The sequence below is a fragment of the Argiope bruennichi genome, chromosome 2 (assembly GCF_947563725.1).
Source record: "Argiope bruennichi chromosome 2, qqArgBrue1.1, whole genome shotgun sequence".
NCBI lineage: Eukaryota > Metazoa > Arthropoda > Arachnida > Araneae > Araneidae > Argiope > Argiope bruennichi.
In genome coordinates this window covers 67,516,838-67,532,506 of record NC_079152.1, presented here as the reverse complement: position 1 = coordinate 67,532,506, position 15,669 = coordinate 67,516,838, and the positions used below count along the sequence as shown (strand labels likewise).

General features: G+C 28.1%; 1 protein-coding gene across 1 annotated transcript in view; it reads left to right on the top strand.

Annotated features, from left to right (window-relative positions):
• The window catches only part of LOC129961970 (agrin-like), a 309,476-nt gene that overhangs the window by 280,786 nt on the left and 13,021 nt on the right, over window positions 1-15,669 (top strand). Inside the window, exons 23-24 of the mRNA XM_056075621.1 lie at window positions 8,535-8,592; window positions 14,523-14,750. Coding sequence (XP_055931596.1) covers window positions 8,535-8,592; window positions 14,523-14,750 — 286 coding nt within the window. The remainder of the gene's footprint in view (window positions 1-8,534; window positions 8,593-14,522; window positions 14,751-15,669) is intronic.

The window sequence follows — 15,669 nt, the reverse complement described above, 5'->3', positions numbered from 1 at the left end:
GGGACTGGTTCAAATTTTCATTCAGATTATTATTACTTTGAAATATTATCGCTCCCGCTAGGTTATGCCACTGTGTGTAACGAAAAAAACGAATGGTGTTTTCATTAATTTATTACTAATTTTTTTTTCCTATTTTATCTATCAAATTTTTCTAAATAAAGCTTCTTGTGAACTGAATAGTCAAAAGATTTAAATTAATAGTTTCAATTTAATTAATTTCTTTGTAGATTGTTTTTTTAAAGTATGTCTTTCTAATAATTATGCCTAATACTAAACCTCTCTTAGTACACAAGACTTGTTAATGAATAACGCAGAGGAATTCAAGAATCGAATGTATTTCGTCTGTTTGAAATAAACTAATGAAACAATTTTTTAGCCCCCCATATTTGGAGCACCATCATTTGTTACTGATACAATTCTTTTCAAATCAATTTCTTTCTCAGCAAGCGAATTTTTAACAGCCTTACAAATATCTGCGCCTTTTGTAGTTGTTAGCAACGATGTTATTGCCATCAATTCTTCCTTAAAATGTTTCCTACACAATATCGAGCAAAAACAGCTAAACGTGCAGATTTAGTGACGTTAGTATTTTCTTCAAGACATAGCGATATAAAAGGAGCGGTAATACTTCATAATGAACTTGGTTATTTTTTAACTAAAATGCAAATCGTTTTGATCGGTGGCATGCCCAAAATATGGTGCCGCGTGCCATCAATGGCACGCATATTATTGGTTTGCCATCGCTGAGATAGACCAAAGGAAGTTAATTTGTATGTTTGTCAATTACAATAACATTATTTGATTGATTATTTTAAGGCGTAAAGTATTTCTGAATCATTTTCATTGAATATGTATAATTGAGCATCATGTTTTATTTTGAAACATAATAGACAAAGGACGAAATTTTAGGTTTATTAAATTAATTTCCACTCAAATTTTTCTCTTCCTATGCAATGAAGTAATTATTTCGCGAATTAATTTATTCCATACAAAAAAGTAACAATGATAAAATTCCATTATTCCATATGCAATATGTTGCTTTGCAGTGAAAATTATTTGATGATATAATTTGTGATTTGATAAAGTGATGCATTTTGTGACTATGTAAATCTTTTTATATGGAAGAGAAAACAAATTGCATATTTTTTCAAATATTCTATAGATTCTAATATGACTTTGTAGTGTTATAGTTGTGAATTATTTTTTTTTTGTCAAAAAATGATTTTAAAATCAACTTTTTTTCATAGATTATTACTTAGTTGCCTGTTTATTGAAAGCAAAATGCTTAAATTAGTTCATGAGATATATTTATGTTCTACTTTTATACATTATAACGAACAACAGTTAGAAAAACAGATTTTCGTTTTATTAAAAGTATAAAATTTTGAAAAAAAAATTAAAATACATTCATACCAGCAAAGTTAACATGAATAAGATATTTATGATTAGCAAAGAAATATCAAACCAAAAAAATAATCTTTTATTAAGAGACTATTTTAATATATATCCAAATATTAAATTTATATAAAAGGTGGCTATTTGAGTTTTGGAAATGAATTGCTATATGATTGTTTGAATTAATAATTAAAAATTATTTCTACAATTTTTTGCTTTCCATACAGTGCTGTCATTAAAATAGTAGCATAACCAATCTTTTTTTTTCAAAAAATTGCCCTTTTTGTACATAAACTGAATTTATACACCTTATCTTATTTTAAGGCTTCTTATCAGGTAAGTTTAGTGGAAAATACTTTTAATTTGAGTTCTTTTCCTTCAGGTTTTAAACATATCGCACCATTTAAATACAATATCCCATATAACTAGAAAGCACGCAATTCAAATAAAATTTCTGAGTATTTTGTAGATTATATAAAGGAAGCTTATCTATAAGATTTTGAAATTCATTTATTAAAGTTTCATGAATGAAAAAGATCAATTTTTCTTATAAAAGTAAGTTGTTTCAAATTTAACGGATTTCTTGCACCATATTCGACAACTACAGCTGAAACCATTAAGTCTATTAAGAGGAATTTATAATGCATTGCTGTTATGACAAACTCTTCATAACTAATTGATATAGAAACCCTGATTTTACAATTGTTCCCTATAAAAATAGAGATGCCAAGTTTCTTCGGAAATTAGCCGCAATCGCTGTTCCCCTGCAATTTGGTTTTCTGGAGAATAGAATAGAGCCTCACTACAATATAAGTAATAAATTTGTGTCAGTGCAGGGTTAAATGTTGAATTAAGCATGGAATTAATGAACTTAAATGGCTTTTTGTGCTGAAAAGGGAAGTTATGAAGTCACGGCTTGCTTTACACCAGTTAGAAAAACATTCTAAACCCTGTTAAATAGGCATCAAGTCAATGAAATCAAATCAAGCCACATCAAATTAATATATCAACTGAATATATGTGAAATACTTGTTTGAAAATATTAAAATTTGTATTATTTGCAATTAGATAGTCCGATTTGAAGACACACGAGTTATAGAAACTATGGGATTTTTATTTCTTATTAGAACTTAAGAACATGGAGAACATTTTAGAACATCTATATGGAGAAATAGCCAGCTCTTCAAAATTTCACAGGAAATAAACACGAAGAAATTTGAAAAATTATAGCAAATTTCTGAAGCATCAGATCCAGTTTACATTGCAATTGATGATATTCATCGTAAAACTCTTTAAACTCCAAGCATTATTAATATATAAAAAGTAGTTAAAAATAGTAGAAATATGTCCGCACTCATTTTTATATTTAAATCAAAATAACATTATAGATACATATCTAAGATATATAAACATTTAAAAGGAGTTTAGATTGTTTTCGTGGCATCATGATATGTTGGCGAAATGTATTTTCCATATGATACATCATTTTCAAATTCATTTTCTCCATATAAAATTTCTTAAACAAATATCAACCTAAAAAATATGCTTTATTTAAATATGCTTTTGGGCATGGATAAAAATCAAGTATAAGCCTATTTAAGCAAATTTTAAAATATTTATTGATGATTTATTTATGATAAACAATAAAGTTCAACAGAATGTTTTTCAAATATCCGTTATGCTGCAACATTAACAAACACACTGGCGTTAAATATTTAACGTTATCGGTTGAATTATGCAAGCCTTTTATGATTCTGGACATAATATAAAATCAATAGATTCCCGAAGAAAGGATAAAAATATGCATAATTTTTCCGTTTTACTGCATTTTCCAAGAAATATCACAATTAGTACTTCATAAGATTTTCCGACATTAAATATGATAACTTGATAAATTATTTTTAAAATTGGTGGAGGATCAAAAGAATACAACTAAGTTAATATTCAATATATTTCGAATATATCTGCATTAAGAAGCAGTCCTTTGATAAAAACTGAATAATAAACAGCGAATAAATTATTTAAATAACCCTACGATATTCGTGTTAAATAAGAAGCTGACAAATAAAAGCATCTGATGCTCAAATAAATTTCATTTATTTCGTGCTTTATTTAACCAACAACACAGTCATTTTCTAAAAATTATTTTTATAACCAGCAGTTGCTCATATTTATTAGTTTCAAGTTAATTTTCGTTGTGCTCTTACGGATGAATGCAAGATTATGTAAATATTCTTCTATGGTAGTTTTATGCGTAAGTCAAATCTCGCTTAATGAGTAATTCACCTTTCACATCTAATAATTCGTGTAATGAGCAAAACAAATGTACAACAGTAACTCGCTTAATAAGCGATGTTTCATAGAAACATCTGTTTACAGAAGTAGTTTATAGAAACAGGTAGATGGTCCTACGGATGAGTGCAAGATTATGTAAATATTCTGCAAAGATGGTTTTATACGTAAGTCAAATCTCCCTTAATGAGTAATTCACCTTCGCATCGAGTAATTCATGTAAAGAGCAAAACAAAATGTAGAAAAATGACTCGCTTACCAAGCGGATGTTTCATAGAACGAGTAGTGAGGAGATAGTGTGACATCACATGCTTGAATGGCCAGTATCCATCTGTGATGAGAATCTATTTGAAGAGAACCCTTATATCTACAAAATCGGATAGCTTTTGTCGAATGCAGCTTACAATACTTGGAACAAGTGCCTGTAGATTGTAATAGACCAGATTTTGTTATGGCTAAAATTATGGGTTTAGAATTGGAAGTAACTACTTGAATGACCTGTGAAAGAACATAGGCTGAATTACCGAAGAACTTATGGGGATACATTCTTTGTTAGAGCAAAAGGCTGCGGAGGAGGTTTCGTCAGAAAAGGAGAAAATACCAGATTCAGCAGAATAACCTTTCAATGAAATAAAGAAAACGCTGAAAGTATATAAAATTATCATTGAAAAACATCACCTTAATGCGTCAATAGCCGTATGTGCTACAAATTCATTTATCCATATTGTTTGCCAACGAATTCTAAAACCCACCGCGCTTTTGCGAGAGCGTTAATGCGTCAAAATAGGAGTGAGAGTAAAGATGAATTTAGGAGATTTCTACATTTAACAATAAAGTAAACACGGATTATTCACGGGCGGAATTAAAATAAAATAATCGATATGAAACAACACGATACTTACATACACGGGGAAAAAACTGAATGAAAAAGTATTTAACTGCACGGAAATCAAGATAAAAAAAATTACGAAGAATTCAGGAAAGCCCTCATCTTTCCGCGTTTACATCGCTTAGTCAAATAAAATCATTGAAAAATGGTCATGTCTGGATTCTGAAATGAACAATAATGTTGTGTCTGATGCTTGACAAATTTTGAAGCGAACCAAAGACAAATGCCTTTAGATAGCATTCTGTTAAATAAAAAACGTACATTATAACTAAAAAAGTTACATTATTATAAATTTGCTTATCTTTTCGGAATGGAAAATATAGGCTTATTTTATATCGATTCATATCGAAAAAAAATTCTTCCGAAATGCCAGTGAATTTAAGTGAGATTCCACTGTATTTTGAGAATTAAATTAATACAAAAAAATATGAAAGCAGTGATCCTAATGCATTTTGATATGCATTAATACCTGGACTTAGTTACTCCCTTTAATATAAACTCTAATATATGTGGTTCCCTACTTCCATGCCGATTTTGTTTCCAGTTTCCAGTCCATTTCCTATCTTAAGCTTATATAAATGCAAAATTCTGGCTCAAAATAATCATAGAAAGAAAGAAAAATTGTCATTTCTCTTTCATAAGTGAACTAGAGGCAATGTCAGAAACTAATCAAGTCTGTCAGTTGACAGAGGAATTTGCAATTACAAGACAAATAAAATTTATCTATTATATTTCGAAAGTAATTTGGTGATAACACCAGAAACTGGGATAACATTTACCGATTCTCTCATGCAATAGAAAATGTTCCAGTTATATTAGGAAATTGATCGGTCACTATAGTCGATGAGATGTTGAACTAATCAAGTAAACAGATAAATATTTATAAGAAATGGAAACAAATTGCATTTATAAAATCCAGCATCTCAGATTCAGATGGAAAAACCAATAGCAATTAAGTTAGACATACAATCTCTATTTATTTGAGAAAGTTTTAAAAATGTAGGAGGTAATCGAATCTAAGAAGCAATTATTTTAAGAATAAAAGAATGCATTGTTTTGCTTTTTATAAATTTTACATAAAGAAAGAAATTTTGGAATTCTCAGACATGTGGGATAGACGAAAAGTACTAAAGCGAATTTGTATACAAAATACATGCGAACCTTTTATTAATTGAGGTGGAATTTTTTTTTTTTTTTTTGGTGAACCGAATTTAATAAACAGTTCTATTTTCAAACTAGCACTAAAAATAGTACAAATTATCAAAATAGTGCAAATTAATTATTTAGGTGACTTCTTGAAACTGAATGATTTGGGATATTACAACATTATTCAATTTTTTCGTTCATAAATGATAAGGATTATAATAGGAAGGTAATAGGAGGAAAATTATATTTTGCATTTTTTTTTTTTTAGTATAATTTCAGAACATGCCTCACAAAAATTATTTTTTTATTTTAAAATTTAGAAAATAGCATTTCCGAAACGTCAGTTTCAATGCCTTACAATTTTTCTCCGATTTTTAATTAATTTTTTTTGAGGCTAATCTTGGTAAAATCTGTCAATTCCTCTTTTTTTTTGTTAAAATATTAAACATTTCTTTAATTACCTCTATATCTCTTGTACATTTACCGATGTAAAAGTCAGATAGCTTTGCATCTACATATAGAACAGATAAACACAAGCGAAAATGTGGATAGAGTGACTAGGTAATAATTCATTCAAAATCTGCAAAGTCATCGGCTGCTTGATTTAGTCATACGATATCTAGTTTCTATACAAACTAATCTCTTGGTTTGCATCATTAAATATCCTCTAAAATTAACCCAAATCCCATTTTTTGCAAGTTATTTCTCATCACTTTTAGTTTCACACTGAAATAATTCGAATGTTTTTTCAATCAAATTTTGAAATATATTTCTGAAGACGGCATTTTTTCCATCTTATATATTGATAATTTCAAATTTTACTTTATTTGAATCATTTTCTCTTATGTTTATCATAGGAAATCATTTTTATCATATCAATTTTTTATCATATATACAAAAATTGAACCAAAAATAAAGCATTTAGTATATTTTAAAAAATATAGACAGCACATATGGGAATCATACTGTCTATATTTTATGGAAGTAAAATTTTTTTACTTCCATATTAATGATAACAAAAACTTCCTTTTCTTAGTATGATAAAAAAAATGTACTGTTTTAATACATACGGTAATGAAGAAAGTCTAGCATATGTTGAGGATAAATACTTTCTCCTATTAAAGAAAAATTTTGAAAAAATTTCAAACATCTTTAATATGAGATATTTTGCGCAGAATTTCGCCCAGCTAGTTAACTGAATGATTGAGTTGTTCTTGTTAACCTAACCTGAGATAGATTGACAGACAAACACATATTATAATTTCCAAATGGTTTCCCTATTCCTGTTGATATGAAGTTATTTAATTAATCAATCTCCAGATCAGTTTGGGAATTTTAATGTATTATCTGAGTAAGCTATTTGTACGGGAAGTTACAAGAAATGTTTAATGTTCTAAACCACATTGTTTTCAAACTGTTATGATAAGATTCTATTACTTTTCATAATTAACAACAGTTTAGACATTTTTTTAACTAAGCGTTTGGGATAACATATAGTTTATTTGTACATACGAAATTTCAAATTTATTTATGAGAAATAAAAAATCATAGAAAAATATCCATATACAAACACTTACCCTAAAGGAAAAAATCATGGCTAAATACGATATGGATAGCTATGATTGAAAACGTCGATTCCTGCTGCATTATAACTGAAAATCGTTTGTCTTTTTTTATAAAACATTTCAGAGCTAATAAGCACAATCAGGAATCAATATCCCACTCCTAATCACTTTTCAGATTTTGCTGATTTTTATATTACATTAAAACATATGACTTCAAAATATATCGTCAATGAAAACGTCTACCCTCCATTTTCAAATGATATCAAAGAAAACATAGTCATTTTATATTCTCTATGGGAGAAAAGATTGATGTAATATCACGGTTGCAACCATTTTACCAATTTTTTTCAATTTTTAATTTATTCAGAAATTAATGAGCCAATTATATACTATCAATCGTCACGATCCATTTTCAAAACATCTCAAAAATACTACTTTATTGTACATTTTCTATGAAATAAAATCTTGACATGATCTCACGCTCATCATCATGTTCCGAGTTCGCCGAGTTAATACTTTATATGAAAGTACATACTTAACCAGATCGATCATCAGTAGTCTCCTACTTTCACTGCCCACCATTTTCAACACCAATTGCAATATTTAGCAGAACAAAAACTTCAGCAATGATGGAATTCATCAGTTTTATTCATAATTAATTTTGTCTCTTTTGCTTGTTATCTAATCATTTAAAATCTTTTACATTTATTGAAATTAGATGTAGTTCACCAATGCTGGTTAACATGACAAAATTAATATTCTTAATATTGTAGACGAACCAGTTGGCCATCGAAGGAGGATAATAATGAAAGTCAAATAATTATTTTAAAATTTGAGTTTCTGTCCTTACGCAAATTTTATCTTTTATAGCTTAAACAGTAGCTCAAATATAAAAAATTAATTGCATATTAGCAAATTTATTAAAATTGGGGTTAAGTCAAGTATGCAAAGTATACATTCCAAACTGTCATTTTCTGCATTTGTTCTTATTACTTATTTGTACCATAAAATATTCGTCATACCAGATTTCAAGCAGTGAATATGGCTATATGTAAAATGAATATTAATTTAGGATAATAGAATTCAATCCCAAAACAATATTTTGTAAAAGTATTTGTCTTAAATGAAAAAGCATGCTCCTTAAACATGTTTCAGTTGAAACATCTATGAACAGGATTGGCTTCAATTTGAACATTTTTTTTTTCATATTTTTTTTTCACTTAATTGGAATTTGTTTCTTTTTATAGATCTCAAGAATAAGTCAAAAATTATGGAGATGGAAAACCCACTGGATTTAAAATTGAGGTAATGTCTATTATTCATAATTTTTGTTGAATAATGATTTATTTTGTTTTACCTTTTTTATGTTTAAAAGGCACCTCATGACTTTTTATATTGTGAAATAACTGTTATTTTACTTTTTAAATATTTTTCAAAACAGAAATGACTGACTTTGCTAAAAGATGATAATATAAGTGAATATAGAATTTAACAACTCTTTCAAATTATTAATAAAATGTAAAATTAGTAAAAGTTGAAGCTTTTAAAATCTAGATATAGAATATATTTTGATTTGGTTTAATATTTTTTTTAAATATTAGTTTAGATAATTAGTTTCAAGTACATTGAATGTCCAAAAGTTGAACCTCCTTTTTCTGTTACACTTATATTAATCTAAAAAAAAAAATTAGCAACTAAGAAAAATTATGACTAATTCAAATGAGAAATTTAGCTTCACCGCTATAAAATAAAAATGTAGATTTTTAATTTGCAGTGCGTATTAATAACTGCAACATTATAATGTATCAGTTTTCCAAAACTGATGTCCGTATTAATTTTCAATATTTCCACAATTAACTTTTAAAAAGATTTATATTTAAAGTAGATTATTTTCTATGAATATGATTTTGAAACTAAAAAATCACAACATTAAAAAAAATAATGTAATTTTGATTAATCCAGTTAATACTAACTCCATTATATTTAAAAAATATAATTATTAAAGAATTCATCAAACTATTAATCCCTCTATATATAAAAATCTAATTAAATTTCTAATATTTACTAAATTAATTTTGTAATCTGGACTAAAATTTATTTAGCTGTATCAGACATTCTTAATAAATTATAGAAACCAGGATGATAAAGAAATTCATGAATTCTTTCAAATTAATTAGATAGATTAGAAGGAAAAAGTTGTTCAATTGAAATGGGCAATATAAGTGTAAAAAATAGTAGCATTTTTTCCGGAAAAAAAAAACAAATAACAAACAAATAATTCAAAATCAAATAATTTGCGATATAATCAGAAATTTCTTACTCCAAAATAAATATTTTAAATGAATAAATTAAAATTAGTGTAAAATTTCAAAAAATTGAAATACACAATATTAAATGAATGGTTTTTTCTTTCGCTTTTTTTTTAAATATGGATCTTTTCCCGATTTTTGTTTTAAAAGCATCACTGGTTAAAATCTAAAAATATCTTTAAATATCTATAACATGATTATTTCAAAGAGTTACTTTGGCAGATATATTTAGTCATAGATTTCAAAATATTACATAATAGGGAAAATTCCAAGTCATTGATATATTTGAAGAAAAAATGAAAATGAAATCGTTAAATTTGTATTCGCAGTTCAGCCAATAATTCGAAATATATATATATAATATAACTCCTTATAAGACCATTAGATATCATTTATTTTGAAAATAGTAATAAGAGTCATGTAATCATAAACTTCAAAAACCGTACATTTGTATACATGCATAAATGCTTAATATCCACTGGGATTTACTATTAGTTATATCCATATAAAGATTAAATAGAAAAAAATTGTACTCGAAGGAACAAAACAACTTCTTATTAAAAATATGATGAATATTTTGATTATTTTCTTCATGGAGAAAAATTGAGCGGAATTTTTTTTAATCCATTTTTGACTAGATAGTTTACTTATTCATTTAGAGGAATGCCGATGGTTTTAAGGCACCTTATATAGGTACATTTTTTTAAATATTTTATTATAATTCACAAAATGTTGCTTCCTATATTTGTGTCCCTTGAGGAAATAAGAATGGAAATAAATAGTTTATTAAAAATCAGTTTATTAAAAGAATTTTCAAAGTAAAACGAACGAGCTTTCAATTAATATTAACAATAAGCATTAGAACAACATTTCCCGCACATTCATTCATTATAACTGAACTCTTTGCAATTATTAAGAAGAAAAAGTTTTCCTGTCCAAAGCAGAGGATAAAGATGACTTTCTGATAAAGGAAATACACATATTATATCTTACTTAATAACTTCGATTTTAAATACAAATTTTGATAGCAGATATTCTAATATATTCAAAAATAATGATGGGATTATTTTTGGAATGCAAGGAAGGAAATGATTAGAAGAGGTAACATTTACCTTTTGAATGAGTAAGGTTGCATAAGATTGGAAAGTAATATTTCTAGAATATTACTTTCCAACCTTGAGTAAATATTTCTAGAATCCACTGATATTTTCTTGTTTTCGTTTTTCATACAATCTGCTTAAAGTACACAATTTAGGTCATTCAATAATCCATAAAGGAATGTATTTGTCACATATTTTCGTTCATTAATGAGGGGTTGGCTAAACCGAATCCCCTCCCCCTTTTTTTGTATCGTGTATTTTTTATAAGTTGAGATTGCTTTCTAGCGAAATATTTGACTTTATGTATAATATCAAAAATAAATAGAAAAAAGTTGGAAAAAAAACGGGGGTTTAAAATTTTTAAGAACTGATACTTAGAAATTTTTGGATTGGTAAAGAAAATGTTAATGTAAAAATTTTGAAATTCTGGGTTATTTATGAATTATTTGCTACAATATGAATGTCTTGAGGAAAATTTTCTCTATGATGATAACAAAACAACTGAAATATCTTTTTTGGCTTCTTACGATATAGCTTTACAAATCATGGATGAAAAACCTCTATTTTTTATGAACATCAAATTACAACAAGGTTAAAAATTTGCGTCTTTATTAAATGTATTAAATAAAAGAGAAATATTGAAAAAAATTATGCCTTGAATCTTTAGTTCGTTAGGGTCTACAGTTTGGATTTTAAAAAAAACATTAAACTTTACCTCTAAAGTAAGTTTATAGAGAGTAGTGTTTTTCATTTTAATAATACATGTATGTTTTTAATTACCTTATGAAAAGAAATGTACAATTGAAAATCTACGACTCCAATTTTCCCGCAAAAGGCTGTTAGTTTTTAGATGAATAATTATAATTGCTTCCATTTTACAAACATATGTACTGTGGTATTTTAAATTACAAAAGATACTTTAAGTTATAAATTCGAGATTGTAAGTTATTTTATACATTTTATATCAATAAAAACATATCATTTTGCAGCTCACTGCCGTTCTTTATAATTTTTTAAGATATGACTCAATACTTATCACGAAACTATAATTCGAGTTCCATAGATATCTTTTCTTACTCTCAAACCAATTAGGGTGTGTTAAACTGTTATTTAATCTGGAATGCTTCATTAAATTCCAATTTTTGCCACATTTTTTTTTTATTTCAAGATGAATCTATTTTATTGTAAGACGTAAATTTAGTGAATATCATGACTAGTTTTGTGACACATTTCAACAACTAAGATATGAAAGATTATATAAACCAAATTTGCAGTATCGAACGATTAGTCTCTTTCATCAAGATTTCCACTGCCGGAAAAAGATTTAGCTTACTGCTTATCCAATCCGCTTTCACAAATTTGATCCACCGCTAATCAAAATTTGAAGATGTTTAAAAACTTTTTAAAACTCTTCGGATTTTTGCTTAATATAAACAAGTAGAAGGTGGAAGAATCAAAGTGTCTAAATGTTTTTTTGTATATAAATTCGAGTCTTCAAATGATTAAATTCAAGTACTTAGACGATATTAAAAATTAAATACCATAGTATATATAATATTAATATAAGAACAAATTTTGATAGTTTTATATCAAATTTTTTCTCAAAATTTTATGCTCTTTACGGGACTGAAGGAACTATACGGAATTTAAATGCTTTTTTTTATCCTCTTATTAAAATATTTTCCTTGTCTTTCCGATAATTATCATGTAAAAAAGTACTTTTTTAGCAATATTAAAACTGTATATAAGAAAAATTGATTTCTTTTTCCCAGTGCCCTGAGTTTTAATTTCCGTGAATGTCAGGCAGAAAGAATAAAGATCCATACAGCTTCTGAGCACAAATTGATAAACAATTTTCACTTCAGCCTTCAAAATCTCAAGGGTTCTAATGGCTATTCTGATTCCTTGAATGCTCATATCTATTCTAAATTAGCCACTCAAGTGAAAATGACTTACTGTTGTACATACATTAATGTCATTTTATGCATCACATGTAATGACCATTGGTCCTGGAAGAGTAAAAATTGCTGTAATTAATTCAAACTGATTAACTTTAATGAAATCAAAAATCTATTAAGCAGTAACATAACACTTAAATGTCATAACATCTTTTAAATGAATTGTGTTTGCCATGTATTATTTAAAACAATTGCAATTTAACTGTAATTATCCATTAGAGAGAGCGCTTCTACCGATGTTCTGCTGCGCAAGGGTGCAAATGGGTTGGGATAAAAGGTATATTTGTATACTTATGTGTTTCTGTTTTCTTGTTATTTGTTTTACCTGTCTGTTTGTTGAAATTAAAGCTTCTGTAACCTGTTCAATATATGCCGTCTATTTGACTGAGAGATATTTAGAAATACTAAAAACATCATTTATTAGGGTCATTTTACTTCGGATAATGAAGACAACAGCTAAGAAATAGATTCTTCTCTTATATCAGTAGAAGGATGTCTTACTCGTTAAATTTTAATGTGCATCGGATTCTTATTCAAAGGAATTTTGAATTCAAATTCAGGTTCGAAATTCTGCTACAGATAAATTATGCTATTTTCATGCAATGTACTAAGTTAAACGGATGAAAATTTTATTTTGCACACCTTGAATATTCTTTAAATTATTCTACAATGTGATTCAGATTCTATAATATCGGGTGTTTCAAAAATGACCGGTATATTTCAAAAATCAATAAAAACTAAACGGGTAGCGATAGAAATATACCGTTTGTTGCAATATGCTTGGGACGACAGTACATTTTCAGGCAGACAAACTTGCGAAATTAGTTACAATTTATAAAAACAGATGGCGCTGCAGGCGATTTGAAAGATACAGAAGAAAACGCAGTCTGAGTTCGCCATTCTGTAAGTCGTCTTTCTGCTTTAAGCGTGTGCTGTTCACAAATTGTAAGTTTGTTGTGGAAAAAATGGTTTATTCTTTAGAACAAAGGATTTTTCTGGTGTTGGAATTCCACCGCGTAGAACACTGTTGTTGCAACAAGACGAAGTTTTCAACGAAAGTTTAATGTAATGAAACAGCCGAAAAGCGATACAGTAAAGGATCTGTTTGAAAAATTTTGAAATCTCTAGACATGAACCCCTGCGACTTCTTTCTGTGGGGACACTTGAAAGATCAGGTGAACCGCCACAATCCAGAAACAATTGAACAACTGAAGCAATACGTCTGTTCTGCATGTGAAGCCATCCCGCCTGAGACGTTTACACGGGTTTCTGCTCATTTCATTCTGAGACTACGCCATGTTATTGCTGCGCATGAGGGATATTTGGAAAATATCGTAGTTTAGAATTTTTCCAGGCTGCAGCGCCATCTGTTGTTGAAAAATGTAATTAATTTCTCAAGTTTGTCTGCCTGAAAATTTACTGTTCTCCCAAGCATATTGCAACAAACGGTGTATTTTTATCGCTGCCCGTTTAGTTTTTATTGATTTTTGAAATATACCGGTCATTTTTGAAACACCCGGTATTTATTATAGCAATTAAGAAATGAAAATTTAAACTACTAACTAGATTTTTTTTTTAACCTTGCAGAAGTATCTTGCATGACAAAAAGAAAATGTTTACTCTAGATTTCCAACTATCCTTCACACTTTTACCCAATTTCACATATTTCAAAGCATTTAATTATATTTTCCTTCTTCTTTTCAACTTGTATTTCGAAATTTTTTATGGATTATATATAATATCAGATTTTATTTTTTTAAATTCAATATAAACTTACTGCCTAAGATTTATCTGAGAATGTCAGAAATATTTGCTTCAAAAACAAAAAAGGTTGAAAGGTATTGCAATATTTTTACAACCTGTTCTAGTGCAGTCGACCTTGAAAGAACGAGTACAAAACTTTCCTTTCGATCAAAGCCAATGCAGTTGTGTTCATGGACTGAAAGTTCGACAAGAAATAAAGAAAGAAAATTCAAAATTGTACTTAAAGATGGAAGAATCCGTATGTATATCTTAGCAAATGGAATTACACAGATGGTTCAGCATCAAACACTTCTACTGAACAACGATGAGTTGCATACGATACAAATTAGAAGGTAAGTTCGACTCAATCACTATCGTTACCAAAAATATAACTAAAATAAATTGAATGGATGCATTAATATAAAAGTAATAGATAGTCATCTTATATGCGGGTTGTCTCAACACTGGGATTACAAACTTCTAATTGGGGTAAAGTGCATCAAGATGACGACTTGGAATCATATAACAATACTGGATCGGAGATACTTACTAGACACGATAGATGAAGTTACACGTGCTTGGGATTCCCGAGAATTCCTTGTTCTTCATTTTATCATTCCATAGAAAGATTCAATAACCATATCCAATAAATATACAGCTCTTCTCATGAAAAAACATGATCATAACCAATAAACATACAGCTCTCCTCGTGAACAGAGCTGACATAACCAATTGCATCATAGTTGACGTCAATAGACCCAAAGTTAGATCCCAAAATTTATAGTTCATATATAAAAATGATATATATCCTCTTCCACATATTCACATCCGTATTTCAGTGGGTAATAAGGTCATCGACATTTATTTCCATTTAACTGAATAAAGTATTCCGGATATTACTGATCAAAGTACGTGTATGAATACGCGGAGACGGGTAAATGTTTGCTGATGTCAGCTAGAAGTTTGTAATCCTGTTTTGGAAACATCCTGCATATTTCACTTGTACACGAGATGAGCATGGAACAAACTTGAAAGGGTATATCAAATATACAAAAACATGTCATTTTTACAAAACAAAAAAAACAGTATTGCAAATACACATAGATATAACTGCGTGAGATTTTTAACTCGTTAAATTAGTTAAAAGGACAAATCCACCTAATTAAGACATCAGATTATTGGAACATAACATAAGATCTTACAACATAAGATAATCGAATTGATGGCAACAAGATTGCTGCTTAAATGTAGGCTGCAACGTGTTTGGCTTCA